Source organism: Condylura cristata, unplaced genomic scaffold, assembly GCF_000260355.1.
Source record: "Condylura cristata isolate star-nosed mole 26May11 unplaced genomic scaffold, ConCri1.0 scaffold00008, whole genome shotgun sequence".
Lineage (NCBI taxonomy): Eukaryota > Metazoa > Chordata > Mammalia > Eulipotyphla > Talpidae > Condylura > Condylura cristata.
Genome location: NW_004567109.1, coordinates 46613799 through 46629108, shown reverse-complemented (window position 1 = coordinate 46629108; position 15310 = coordinate 46613799). Strand labels below are relative to the sequence as shown.

General features: G+C 36.9%; 2 protein-coding genes across 5 annotated transcripts in view; both read right to left on the bottom strand.

The window, feature by feature from the left end:
• NEXN (nexilin (F actin binding protein)) overlaps positions 1 to 642 on the bottom strand; it is a 39075-nt gene extending 38433 nt beyond the window's left edge. For 2 of the 3 annotated variants that reach the window (XM_012722304.1, XM_012722305.1), the window contains exon 1: positions 410 to 642. The gene's annotated coding sequence lies outside the window, so the exon portion shown is untranslated. The remainder of the gene's footprint in view (positions 1 to 409) is intronic. The other variant, XM_012722306.1, reaches the window with a different exon arrangement.
• A 5710-nt stretch (positions 643 to 6352) lies between these two features.
• Positions 6353 to 15310, bottom strand: part of FAM73A (family with sequence similarity 73, member A) — a 64618-nt gene continuing 55660 nt past the window's right edge. For both annotated transcript variants that reach the window (XM_012722704.1, XM_004679138.2), the window contains exons 14-16: positions 14697 to 14750; positions 11854 to 11970; positions 6353 to 10312 (exon numbers count right to left, since the gene is read on the bottom strand). In XM_012722704.1, coding sequence (XP_012578158.1) covers positions 10094 to 10312; positions 11854 to 11970; positions 14697 to 14750 — 390 coding nt within the window. In that variant the 3' untranslated portion in view covers positions 6353 to 10093. The remainder of the gene's footprint in view (positions 10313 to 11853; positions 11971 to 14696; positions 14751 to 15310) is intronic.

Genomic DNA, 15310 nt, shown 5'->3' with positions numbered 1-15310 from the left:
GGCAATACCGAACTTTATCCGCCCGGACCCCAAGGAAAGAGCCAAAGGACTGGCATCTGCTTCGCTCACGAAGGGCTTTCTCTTTGCAGGTGTAGAGCAAGCACCCCAAACTCAGCGCGCAAGAAGCAAGCGGAGGGGAGCGCGGCAAAGAAATGGCACCCTGAGGCTGGAGGCCGGTTAACGCACAGAGAGGCAGACGCCTGTCCGCACTCCTCCGAGCCCGCAAGACTGGCTCCAACGACCGATGGGCTCCAGCCTGGGACCTGCGCGGGGTCCCCGCGGGAAGGTTGCGCTCTACGGCCCCGCGGCCGCGCGTCAGGAGCCTCGGCACCGGGAGCCTCTCCCCACAGCCCCTACCGCCGCAGGGGGACCCGACGCCCCTGTCACTGCCTCCCCCACCTCGTCTCACCCTCCAGAAGTCTGGGACAAAGGGACGTCCTAGTTGCAGGCGGAGAGACAGCGCGTGTCCTGCTCCCGGCGTGCGCAGGGCTCTGGGTGCTCTGACCGCAGTCGCTGCCGCTCCAGCCGCTGGGAGCCCTCTGGCTGCAGCCGCCGCGGGCTCCAGCAGCAAGTTTCCATAAAAGTCCTGGTGCGCAGCCTGTTCCCGCATTCCAGGCGGGCCCAGCGCCGGCTGCAGCTGTTCCAAAACACAAGGCCAGTTCCCCCCCCCCCCAACACCCCCCCCTCCGCCGTGTAGCCCAGAAAGGCGTGGAGAGTCTAGGAGGAAGGCAGGCGTCGGGGGCCCTGGCTGCCAACTTTCCGCCAGAACCTGCGCCTGTCCCCGAGTTATTGGTCTCAAGAGTTGAGCCCCTCACCGTGGGTCTGTTTCCACCTCCCCGCAGAGTCCAAAGAAGGGAGTCTGCTTCCCCTATGGGAAAAAGATGCTTCTGGAACAGGGATTTACAAAACAGGCTAGAGCTGGCAATCCCTCAACACACAGCCCGTCGCCCTAGGGCCTATTTTCAGCTGTCTACCCTCCTGGCTTCTAATCCAGAAGCCAAGCCACTACCTTATCTTCATCCAAAGCGTTTGACCTTCTGCCAACTTTTATTGGTGAGAACATAGGACAACAGTCAGGGGACCAGTAAGACTGCGTGTGGCTCTCCTTTTCTTGACTTTGGCATAATTCCAAGAGAGTGGTTGATGGCAAAAAGTAGAAGGGAAAGAAGGGGCAGAATGGAGGAGTGAGATGGGGAAGAGGTGGAGGAGGAAGAATGAAAGGAAATATTTTTATAGAAGCTTTCAATCTTTCCTTAAGAGAAGGCAAAAAATCTCCCGTCTTCCTAAACTTATATAAGGCATCTGAGAATAAACACACACATAGGCTTTTTCAGCTGGGGCCGCCACCTCGTCAACTAAAACCATCTGACATCCCATATTAAATCCCGAAATGTTCATGGAGAGCGAGGGCAATTTTCCATGTGAGGGAGGTCTTTGATTCTTCATTGTATGCAAAAAAAAAAAAAATCCATTTAAAAAATTGAACAATCTCCCACACAAATAAACCAAAGGGAGCAATTCCAACTTCCAGCCCTGGGCAGACAGTGGTGCTTAGGCTGTATTTCAAGTTCAAGGATATTGAAAAGGCCATCTGCTATTAATTATAACTCTGGTTTCCCACCCATTTCTATACACTATTTACTCAGGATGGAAAAAATTATTGAGGTAAAGTTAGTTTACATCATTATATTTGTATACATATTTATAAATAGTTAAAACCTCTATAAATGTGTTTGCATACCATATGTTTTCATACTGTTACAGGGCAGGGAGACAGGGGCACCACCCAGTTACAATACCACCACCAAAGTTCTAAAAATCCTCCACCATGTTCCACTGACCTCCCTCCAGCTCCCTACTTGCCACTCTCCCCTCTGGTTGCTCAGTTTTGCAGTCAGATGTCAAGGGTTTTGTCTGATCATTTCTTTTTCTCCTTTTTATTCCACTTGAAACCAAAACCATCTGGTACTTGTCTTTGTTCAGAATGAAATTTTTAAAGAGGTGTTAGCCCTTAATTCTTCATTTAGATTAGTAATGGAAAGAGTTGTTTAAACTTACTCTACTTATTCTAATGCAGATAGTGATCAGTGCTCTGGATGACCTAGTTCACCCCCAGGCTTCCTTGAATAATATCATGTTGGCCTTCCTCAGTTGTTGGAACTTTATATTTCATTCCTCCTATATACAGGACCTTTCCATAAGCTGTTTCCTCTGAATGAAATCCCCTTTTCCCCATTAATTTCAACTCATGCATTTGCTGCCTGCTTATGTTAGGCCTTCCTGTTAGCCCAACCAATACCAATCTCCCATGTAATAAACTCACTTTATTTTTTCTTTTCTGCACTGATTAACTTATAATTATACACTTACTTTTATGACTTATGAATTCTGTTATACGCACTGTGGATAAAACAAGAGCAGGGAAATAAGGAATGCTGTTTAGGGGATGTACGGAGACTATAATTTTAGAGTGATTGGGGAAAGCCTCAGGTGAAAGACTTAATGAAAATGAGGCAGAGAGCTAGATAAGTATCTGGAGATGCAAATATTTGTGGGAAGGTAGAGTGGCCTAAGGAGAGGCCTAAGACCCCAAGAATAATCCTATCTGATATGTTCTAGAAAGAGCATGGAAGTGTGTATGGTCACTGAATCAGAGAACAGAAAAGGTGAAAGTGTTACAGGACAGAGAGAGAGGGGCACCCCTGAAGCCCCAAACCTGCCTACTCTAAGTGGGTTCTGCCATCCCGCCGCATCAAGACGAAACATATAAAACTTTAATGAAAAGGGACTTTAATACAGAATACAGTGAGTATACAATACAGAAGACAAAGAATGTAATGTCTAAATCAAACACCTGAAGTTACCCATCCCCTCGTGGGCAAAAGTCAACCCAAAAGGGATTGGCCCAAAACAAGGCCTGAAAGCCCGCCACAGCCTACAGCACCTTCTGGCCAGGACCCATAGAAAAGGGTCAGACATCACCAGACAAATCTGGGAGGAAAAGAGCAAAATCAAAATCAATATAAACACTGCCATAGTCACCTCCCTACAAGTATCCCACCCACATCTGCCTTAACCAGTCCAGGGCCAGGATACAAGCACGGTTTCTTCATCACATGCTTGCTGCTCCATGTGGCTTCCTCAGGTCTGCTTCCTGTTCTCCATCCAGCTTCCTTCTTTTCTTCTCCTGATTCCTTCTCTTCTCTCCTTTTTCTCTCCTCAGCTCCACCCTCCTGGGTGGGGCAGGGAACCTGGAACTTCCCCTTTCCCTAGGGACCACCCTGTTACAAAAGAATTAGAGAAGAGTAGAGGGACCTTTTGTATATCATTGGAAGTGCTTTGGCTTTTCCTGAGTAAAGTGAGTGGTCATTGGCGAATGAAAAAAGATTTTATTTATTTATTTCTGCATTGAAGAACTGGAATGTATGCCAGAGGTAGGGAGGTGGGGGAGGGATGTGTGTGAGAGGATTCACCAGAGACAGTAAGAGAGCGGAACAGGTAGATCTGCTGAAGTACACTGTTGAGGGCAGCTGTGGGTGAGACATGGGAGGTGTGCTGTGACTCTGGTTCAGCTCCCTGGCCGGGGATAAAACTTCAAGTCGTAGTGGTGGTAGCACTGAGACTTAATCCCTAGGCCACCACGGATACCTGCCATTGTTTAAATATTAACAAACTGATAATATTTGGTACATTTATTAAAGTAGAAGTGGTAGAATTTTGCTAACAGACTGAATGTGAAATGTGAGGAAAAGAAGTCTTTGGTATAAGTACTAGAAGAAGAGAGTTATTATTTGCTAGGATAAAAACTGAGAGGTACATGTGGTCAGGAGCTTAGTTAGACATGTTGGATTTTGAGAGGACTATTAGGAATCCAAGATTTGTCAATGTGTAAAAGTCATACATTTATAATGAATCAGTTGTGTTTTGTTCTTAGACAATAAGTTGAGTATTATTGAAGTTATATAAACACTGCAAAAGGGCAGAAATGTAAAATCAAAAAGTTATAATGTTTATATTAGTTGAGTACTTTGAACAGATTCAGTAAAAACAAAGATGCTTACAAACTAAGTGTGGAGGAACAAATATAAAAGATCAATTTCAAAATTGTAAATATCTAGGGACAATTGGCATTCATTTCTTTTCACGTAAATTTTGTCTTTTCCAGTAAGGGGGACCTAGAAATCTCAGATGATTAAAAGTGTAGTTTATACAATAAAGGTATCTTAGCAAACTGAGTGGATTCAAAATCAAAATAATGGCCCACAAAACTAGGTCCAAAAATTGGCTAACTACACACATACTTATTTAAAATTAAACACCTGCATTACTTTGTATAATTTATTGTGGTGCCCTGTCATGGTTTCAGCCTCTTATGTAATATCCTTCTACATTGTGTCAAGTTTAGTCTATATGACCAATAGAATATGGCACAAGTGATCACGTCACTTCCAAGTTTGGGTTATAAAGGATACTGTCTTCTGCCTCAGTATCCCTTAGGTTACTAATCTAGAGGATTCCAACTGCCAAGTTTCAAAGATACTCAGGTAGCACTGTTAAAGGGCCCACAGAGTAAGAATCTAAAATCCTCTACTCTTCTTCCCACGAGTCATGTTAGCAGGCAAATTTGGGAAGCAAATCTAGCCCCGCTCAGGCCTTCAGATGACTGCAATTTCAGGAGAGACCCTAAGTAAAAACTACTGAAATTAACCATTCCCCAACCCTCAGAAACTGTGAGAATGATCTTTGTCTTTTCAAGCTGCTAATTTTTGGAATACTTTGTAGTATGAGCAGTTGATATCAATTACCCCTGCTTTGACCCACTTTTTAAAATTATCATCTACCACATTAAGCACTTATTTCTTTTTAAAGTTCCTGGGCTTATTTTATCACAACATGTTATCAAATAAAAGCCATTCTGGAAGTCATATATTTCAAGTACTTTCAAATGTCAAAATGCTTCTCCATATTCAAGTATTATTTCAAACATAGCAAATTATAAAAGTTCTGTAATCTCCTATATATAAACGTCCTTTGTGAAAGGCATTTTTCACACGCATGAAGAGATAAAAGTAATACTTTGAGGTATTTGATGTACCAGTTGCTTTGCTGTAGCTTTTATGTAAAGAATAAAAAGTGTCATACAAGGAAAGCTTACTTTTCTCCCCCTGTACTGGAATTCAGTCTTTTTCTGCCCAAATGATGGATGGAAGTTACTTAAGAGTTTTCATTCTTCAGATGTACAGTGGGAGGGCAAAGAGGGGAAGAACCTCAGCAGACAAAAGAGCTGTGCAGCTTGATCAAAGATATCAGTAGCACAAGGAAAAAGAGAGTAAAGAAGTAGTAGCAGGGTAAAGTGTCACAGAATACAGCACATAAGAAGAAACATAACCTTAAAAATCAAAGTCAGAGACAGTTTGAGGATAAGGCAGCGGATAAACCAAGTACGTTTTTGTTTTGTTTTTTAATTTCCAGGAAAGGTCTACACATAATATAATAATGGGGCACCAGGTGCTTGTAGGGAAGGATTTTAAACTTACATAAAAATCAGAAAGAGATGGGCCCTCCCTGGTGGTAAAGCGGGTTAAGGCACAGCACAAAGAAGCTTAAACCACTTCCGCATGAGTTCGATTCCCGCCTGCCCCAGAGGTGACCCACGTGGCGTGGTAGACCTCTCCTGGCCAGCTCAAGGGGTTAAGTCACAGCATTATGAAGCAATCAGCAGCCACTGAGGCACGAGTTTGACCCTGGCCAGTAAGCTACTCATATGGCACAGCAGACTTCTCCTGTCTCACCTGCTGCTCCCCTCAGCAGTGTATTTCAGTCGATCTCCCTGTTCTGCTCCCCACTCTGTCTCTGGTGAATCCTCTCAACCACCCTGCACCTCTGGCCTACACCGCAGCTCTTGTATGCATAAATAAATAAATCTTTTATATATATATATACACACACAATTATATACATTTGCCTATACCACATATATTTTAAGCTTAACCTCTTGTAGGGGCCTAGACTTCATGGCACAGACTTTAAAGTCTCAGCGCTATCAAGCTATTACCAGCCACTGCAGCATGAGCTCTATCCCAAGCCAGGGAGCTGCCCCACATGGCACATAAGCCTTCTTCTGTCTCACCCACTGGTCCCCTCAGCAGTAGATTTCAGTACATCTTCTTGTTCTACTCACCTCTCTGTTGCTGGTGAATACGCGCACTCCCCATTTCACACACACCTCTGGCCTACACTCCCATTCTTGTATGCTTAAATAAATAAAAATAAATCTTAAAAAAAAAAACTAAAATAAATCTCTTCTAAACCTCTATTCTAAAATAAACCTCTGCTAAAGGTCTCAAATTAAGAATAATGTTTTTGTATCCAGGTTAAATGCTTCTAGCCATCTCAGTGGAATCCACTCAGCCTCCCCCTCTTTGATTAAATATATCTGAACCCTTCCCAAGGAAGATGAATAGAGATGGAGAGATGTATATCAATGTGGTAAATTTAATGTTTCATGGCATGATTACTTTATTAGTCAACACAAGTACTTTAACTTCTTTCATCACAAAACTCTTTTCTCCTAGCTTTGCACATAAATGAAACACACTTCTGCTCTTGAGCTCAGTGGCCCTGCAGCTGTGTGTTCATTAGGTCTGTATATACAATCTTATGGAACCTGGAAGCTTTCATAGAGTAAGGTTTGATGAGGCAAGTGTGACCCTAAACATACTGTGCTGTGTAAAATAGTCAATATAATAGCAAGCTACACCATCACTTTTTTCTTTTTTATTTGGCAGTACTTTGAAATACATCCATGTTACAGTGCTTGTTTTGGATAAATTGATTTTTTTTTTCTGCTATGGTAATGTTCAACTTTTACATAAATAAATGCAATCCTTACATTTAGGAAGTAAGTCATGTCTATTGTTAACAGTCAAGTAAAGCTAATACATGGTAGTTCTCAAACTAAGCAAGGTAAAAACATAATCATTAGGAACAAAGAAAAGATGTCCTTATTTCTATTAATCACAGATTATACAATTTTTAAGTCTCACATACAGAGATATTTCTAAATTTGATTAATCCAAGCAAAAATCCAAAGATTTGTATTCAGTTTAATTTTTATAATCACTTTGAAATGTATATTTGAAATAATTTCCTAGTATGTGTTTACATTAATGTAAATTATGTTAGTAACATAATTGTGATTATGAAAGGTCACAGAAAAGTATATGAAGAGTAACTTTGGCATTCCTATTTCATAGGTTTAAAGGTATGATAAAGAACTCTTTTGTAATGTAAATAATCACTTCTTTGATAATTTAAATAGATTTTATATTTTAAGGCAAGAAAAAGTTTGTAAATTTTTTTGGTAAATTCAATTTCAACAAATTAATAGTATTATAGTAAATGGGTGCAAACAAAGAGTATACCTTTTTGAAAAAGAAACCTCTTTGGAGCTAACTATTAACAGTATGAAAAACTTGGCTTCTTTCTTAAAAGCTAGTCTGATATTTAATTAATCTCTAATTAATAATTATTTTCCTAGTTGACATTTAATTGGTAGCCTTAGAAAACTTTAGTTAACAAAAAGGTCGAGAAACCAAAGTAGAAATAATTGTTACCACCTGAATTTTTTTCTCAGAAAACAAGAAAAAACATCATTTTCTCAAGACTAATTCAAGGCCCACTTAAATTTCCTTAGGGAAGTAGATGGCAGGATTCAAGTGACAGTGACAATTTTAAATGCTAAGGATTTACACTAAAAAGTTCTAGAGTAGGTTAATATATATTTTTAAAATACTGCATTAGCTATTTAACTGAATTCAAGGAAAAGTAAAATTGGTACATGTTTTAAGCAATCTTCTATGGTCAGAAACATTTTAAAGATTTTTTTTAAAAAAAGATCAAGGCATTTCCTTACCAATAGGGAGGTTTTTTCCCTCTTTTTATTGCCTTGCAGTTCTTTTTCATCATTCTTGTCTCTTGTCAAAGGTCACAAAGAAAGCTTCTTGCTAAAGTAGTTAGTTACTGAACTAACCAGAAATTTATCAAACTCAAGCGCTGATTTTTGACAAAACAACCTCTTGAATATCTTTTTCGATTTTTTCCCCTTAAGGTGAAATGTAAAAGAGAAAAAACGCCTTCTGGAAAGCCACTCATCTTACCTGAAGAAATCCCCCAGAGATATCTTATGTAGTAGCAGCATTATTAAATAGTGTAATTCTTCAAAAATAGATCAAACAATATTTTCCTTAAATAAATAATTAAATGGACTTAAGCTTTGTTTATAAAACTATAGCTTAAAATATTGAGCCTCCAAAACAGGAAAATATAAGCAATAACTGTCTTGCCAACATGGTAATGGGCATGTGTGTATGTATGTATATGTGCATATGTATGTGTGTGTGTGAATTACACAAACCAGTGTACCTCAAAAAGATGCTAAAAAAAACCCAATAAATACAAGATATAAAATAAAAGGTAAAACATTACATAAAGGATTTCTTAGCTCTGATACTTCTAATAATACTCTTCCACCAATAATTAGAACTATGAATAGTTAATTGTTAAATTAAGAATATATATATATAAGAAAAATCAAGGAGTTACATACTCAAAACTTATTAGCATAATACTTCATATTGTACAATGCTATAATCTACAAATTATGGAACACAGTACATGTAAGCAACATAGAGATTCTGAATCTCATATTTTGTAACTATTACATAAGTGTGGCTCATACACAAACTTAAAACATTATGCTTCCTTCTTCCTCCCCATTTTTCACTTTTGATTCATAAATCAGCAACTAGGCACTTTAATCTAAAAATGCATTTTTAGAAAATATAGCTCCTTCTGTAAACTCCCTCCCGGAATAAACACAGCCCACTTTAGGAACAAAATCAACAAGTTTAACTTATCGGTACACTCCAAATAAGTGTTATATGATTTAGACACAAAGCTAATACAATTCTGAAAATATCTAGTATATTCTGAATAACCTCACTCATATGAACAACCCTTTTGTTCACATAATTACCATAAAAGACATGAAATACATTCCCATACCATTTAAAAATAGTTTGCTTTATATTTAGAGGAAAGAACCTTCTTCAAAACCTCAGTAAGATTCAAAGTATGAATATTTAAAAAATATGGGCTTACTATGACAAAATTTCCAGTATGCTAAGTTATCTGTGTGAATAAGTTAAAGCCAGTTTTGCAGAAGGAAAACGGAGAAACAATTTTACTCTACTAAGGTTAATACTTTCAGATGTTGGGAGACAGTCCCAAAACTACACAGAAAAAATTTTAATTGCCTGTCATAGTTAATAACTTATTTTTAAAATCTATATTTAGTAAAGGGAAAAATGCTCTAATCTGTGAGTGTCTCTATTGTAACTTACAGTTCCAACACAGTAACTCATTTTGGAAACTTCAGCAAATCTAATGTAAACTTGTAACATGTAAACTTCTCAGTGTCAATTCACTTAAATGTTTATAACTATACTGAGCCATTACAATATCTTTGATTCAAATACATAAACAAATGCACAAGCAATAAAGTTAGCACTACATATAAAATGCCACTATCACCTAAACTTGGTTAGACAAATGAATAACTTTATAGTCAAAAATAAATTTTCAGGCAGAGTTAAGTTTGTTGACACTAGGGGTAATATATTCTTGTATGTGTGAGCCACAAAGGTCTTTGCTAAAGTGTACATTTTCAAGGTGCAAAGGTATTTTTATAGCAGAGTTTTTGAGAACGATACCAGACATTTCACATTGCTTCAAGACAACGACTCAATTAATTCCCAAGTACTGGCTTCAAATCAAGCAGTATTTCTGTAAAACCCACATTTCACCATTTAAATCACTACCTAACAATTGTAAAAAGTCGCTTTGGAGACACTACACAGGGAATCTGTGAAAGAATTCTGTGTAAGTATAGTGGAGTCCTTCGTTCTTTATTAGAATTTATCCCCCTCCCTGAGTCCATTAACACCAATTCTATAGATTGTATAACATGTTACAAATCAAGTTATCTTAAAATATTTCATAGCACATTCAAATTATATGATTCTAATGGTACTTATTGTACTTTGGCTTCCACTAGGCCACTTGGCATAACATGACCATGACTACTTATACAACTACTTGTGTGCCTCAGTGCATCAGCTCCAAGATAGGCGATTAAAAGTTCAGTGCGACGAATGAGTAACTGCATGAGATCTTCAGTCAAAGTCTCTATACTGGAATAGCGCACCTTCTCGAAATCAAAAATGTCTTTGAGAAAGAAGAGAACTTGATTCTGAAAATACACGCCAAAAAGAAAAAGGTATTTTATTAGACTAAAATTATATTGTCTAAGTAGTTATTTGTATTTTAATAAGCAATGACTTGGGAGTCAGAAAGCTCAAGATCCATTGCTAGTTTCATATCTCATTACGAAGGGATCTTGAACAAGTGATTAACCTTTTATTGGGTTTCCTTTTCTCTTTTTGTAAAATAAGATATAATACCACTCGTCCTTTTTACTACTCGGGGTTGATGTGATAGTAGTAAAAAAAAAAATCTATGGGAATTGTCTGTAAACCCTAAAATTAGATCTTCCCCAATAAGTGAAGTTTTTAGTGGTATCTGAGCTCTGAAATTACTTTAAGAGAGACCTTAAGTGTTCTCCAGTAATATTAATTTATAAATCTTAAGTGTATTTTTTTTATAAATAAAAAAACTGAAGTCATGTGAAAAATAAAAAAATAATTTCAGGTCTCATATCAGTGGAAGATTGGGAAAGATATTTCATTTCAGTAAGTTAATGCTTATCTGAAATTCATTTTAAGTAAGTTGTACTAAGTGTTAATCTCAAGCTGTTATGTCAAGTTGGGGGGAAAAAAGTAATGCCAAAGAACAACAACAAAGAACCAAGACTATTAAATTTCTATACCGTAGAAATCAAATGTTAAGATGTACTATGAAGGGGCAATTTAGATTCACTAGGGTTTACATCTGGAAAGGCCATTAGCAATCAACCTGTCATGCCTCCTGAAACACCATTTTATAGATGAAGAAAGGACAAGCAGAATCAGACAGTTCATTAATAACAAACATAACTCCTCATCCTAAATTTTCCCACTAAACACATATCTGACATTTGGGAGGTCAAGTAAACTAGTCAAAAGTTAATGAGTTTTGAATGACAGTAAAATAAACATTTTAAAAAGCATTTACATAAATGCTATGCCAATAGTCCATAAACAAAAGGGTTTTTTTTTTTAAATGAAGGATATAGTGAAACATCCCAAACATTAAATATTACCAAATTTATACTTGATTTACTTTTATTTTTTTTTGTTGAAACTCAGTCTGAATTCAAGATTATTAGTGAGACTTTTCTTGGCAGCATGCCAGGCAGGAATTTCTGCAGTGAGCTGTGATTTGTATTTTGGCAAACTTAAGCTGTTGATGTTGGGAAATAAGTTTAAACTTCAAAGTTAGTTCTCACAACTAGGATTTTATCATTCATAGTATATGGGATCAGAATTTATTTCCAAATTTTCACATGTGTAATAAACACAGATACTGTTTGTTTTCAATTTCAAAAGTGCCCAGGCGTGAAGAAATCACCTACAGATATTTGACGGTAATAACATAAGGTGAATGGGCTTGTTGGATCTTTTCTAAGACAAAGCACTGCATCTATATAATACTGTCCCACTGACACTTAAACACTAAATTTAGATGACTTTCATAATTTACTTATAAGTTACATTCTTTCTTCCACAGAAACAAAATAAAACTTTACTCACTTTTCAATTTTGAAAAAAGAAATGATTCAATGACTGCACATACCTTAAAGAAGCAACATAAATCATAGAGAGAATTTCTAGGACCCAAAAAGCCCCAGGCTAGAACAGGACTGATGTGTTCACAGATGGCATAAAAGTGGGCAAAAAATCCGTCTGGGATCTGTTAGAAAATAAAAGAGAACAAGTCCTTATTATCTGTTTGCATTTTCTTTCTCCAGTAGAGAAAATGGAATTGTCACCCATCAAATAATCAGCTCTTTCTTAAGGGCAGATCAAAAGTATCAGTGACATACAGCTTAATAATAAGACTTACAAGTAACTTTTGGAGTCATAGAATATTTTATATAGACTATAGAATTCATACCCTAGCCTACAGTTTCCAACGTGCTGAGAAATGTTATTTCTTAAAGACATTTTCACCTCATAAAATTACTTCATAAAAAAAAAACATATCAACTGCTCTAACCAAGCAATAACAAGAATGTTAAAATGTTCCTTAGCAGTATGATTTTTAGGATTAATGAGACTACTATAGTTACAGTTATTCAAAAGCTTTACTCAATCACTTAATCAGATCATCTAAAAAAAGAATGAAATGATTTTTAAATAATTAAGTACAAAAGTATGTTACTAACTTCTAAGTTTCTTAGAAACTAGATATTGCTGATGTATTTTAATTTTGTAACTGCCTCTTCTTGTTAAAGAGCAAGGACACATACACTTGTAATCTAGGTATTTCTCTGAATTTATTACTAACTTTCTGAATTGGCCTTGTTAAATAACATCCTGTGGGATTTGCCACACAGCACTAACTAGGGATAACTATGTCTTAAGGCCCTGACTCTTGAAGGGACTATTTTCTGTTTTGCAGACTCCAAGATATCTTCTACCTAAACTTCAACTTAATGAATACACTCCAAGAGCAGTTACCATTTAATGAGTACTCATTATATTCCAGATAAATAGAACCTAACACTAATAAAATGATCCTGAAATAGACTATGTTAACATTGTCTTAACAAGTAAAAACTGATATTCAGAGGAATTAAGAACCTGTGTTAAATCACACATAGTTTGTTAGTGAATGCCAAGAAGTTCTCAGAACACACTGAAGTTATTATTCTCTGCATATATTAAAACCTTTTAATCCCATGCAGATTTTAAGTGTATTCGGCTTTCAGATAGGTAAGAAGCTAGCATGGGCTGAGTCAGAAAAGACAAGCTTCACCAAGGAGTAATATGAACTGAACTCTATCATAGGAAAGATTCAAGTACAGAGGACAGAATATGTTATTTCAGGTATAGCAAATAATCCCCCAAAAGTAAGATATACAGGTATCTTGGATACAGAAAGAAGACTAGTTTAGGGCACAAAATTTGTGATAAAAATAAGAAATACAGACAGAAACTACCACTTAAACTTTATACACACACACACACACACACACATACATACACACACACACACATGTTTATTTTCACATCATTTTGTGCATTTTCCCATCACATTTGCAATCCCCTTGGGCTTTCCATCATCAAATCATCCATGTGCCATCACCATAGTCCAGTACCTTTTCCTCCCCCTGCTGTTTTTGATCCCATTCCCCACTAACCCCCACAAAATGTCTTTGGTATATAGCTGTTCATCATTATCATTATTTTCTCTCCTGTTCCATTATATTCCTGCTATGGTATTTTTCCTTTTCTTTCTGGAATATTTCACTAAGCATGATCTTTTCCAGTTCCATCACTTATTAAACTTTCTACATTTATTTTTAAAATTTTATGTTTAAATTAAGCTTTATGATAATTATCTCACGTTATCCTTACAAGTGTATGAAATAGGAATTACCTCCATTTTGCAAGTAGGAAAACTGATGGATCAGCTGATAGCTTGTAACTTACCCACGATGGTGCTAGTTAGTGCGACAGTTAAACCCTACTCCATAAGTCTGTTCTCTAATCTGAAACTGGTTCTCAAAAATTAGTTTATAATCATTTGGCGAACTTGCTTAAACACATGGTCTCTGGCATCATTTTAAACAAAAATTATTCAGGTATATTGGTCTGTGGAATTACATTTAATAAATACCTGAAGATACTCTATAATGTTCTGCTTTGGAAACAATGCACTTGCCAATACTAAAAGTAACAAGGATTGGATTTTAAAATACAGATAATATAAAATACAACAGTCAAGAGCAAATAATAACAATATCCAACATTTGCATAATACACTGTGCCATGTTCTGTTCTATACTCTTTATATTTAATCCTCAAAAAAGCCCATGAAGTAAATGTGATGCTCTTTTTTAGGGGTGAAAAAACTAAGGCATAGAGAGGTTAAACACTTTGCCCAAGGTGCTAAGGTGCATGGTCTGTGGTAGAGTCCATGGCCTTTATCACAGGACTGTGTGGTGAGAGCATGTTTGGAGGGTGAGGTGTGCTGGAGGATGTGGAGCTGGAGACAGAATAGACATTTTGAGACCTTTTGGGGCAGGTGCGCTCAGCGGAACGAAGCAGTTATCAAAATCAAATAATTTCTCAATTGATTACATAAGGTGGAACCTACTATATTAAACAACTGTTTTAAATCTTAATATTAAAAACAAAAGCTCTGTCAGAGCTGTTTTCAACCCTTAGCAGAAATCCCATGCATGCTTCAGTACTTGCAATATTGAACTATGCCAGAATGAACTATCCAGGTAAGGAAGAGAAAGAAGGAATTTTAAAAATGAGAAGTTGTTCTAGTACCAATAAGTTACTCATTTAGCTTAAGCAATGGTCTCTATCAGCTGCCATCCCCACTTGAGAAGGACTCAGATGGTATTTTGCTGGGCACCTCCAATTATTTAACAAAGATGTCTAAAGCATAACAACTCTTACCTTCATCTGTTGCCTCTTCTGTTTCAGCACTGACCAACAACTTGAAGCCACAGCCTAATGTATTAGAGAAAAGGCAAGATTTACATTATAAACTAGATAATTTTGTTTTTTCTATTTGTAGCAACTTTTATTAGAGATTCAAAGATTAGGGTAAAAAATGTTCAAAACACGTATTTTAATAAGAAATAGTCTATGTTCTTTCTACTGTTTGTAACTACTAATGAAGAGGGATTTGGCTTTATAAATTTTAAAATTAAATACAAAGTGAATGAAAGAAAAGGTTGAACTCTGGTACCAAGGATGATTACTCAGTAATTGTACTTCAACTTGAGTTCTCAAAATTCTGTTCTCATAGGAAAAGAATGAAAATGTATACATAGATATATAATTATTTTATGCTGAACACTGAAGACAAAATAAGAATTTATTTTTTCCTTTAAAGAATAGCACTGCTGGAAACATTGATAGTTGTAGGCAGAGCTAAACAGTTTTGTTCAAATACAGAACTAAGAAATACAAATATAATGATAGGGACAAAGATACCAAAGTGGACCATGAAAATACCTGGCCCTACTCTATTCATTCATTTCACCAAGTCAGTTGTAGAAATGGAA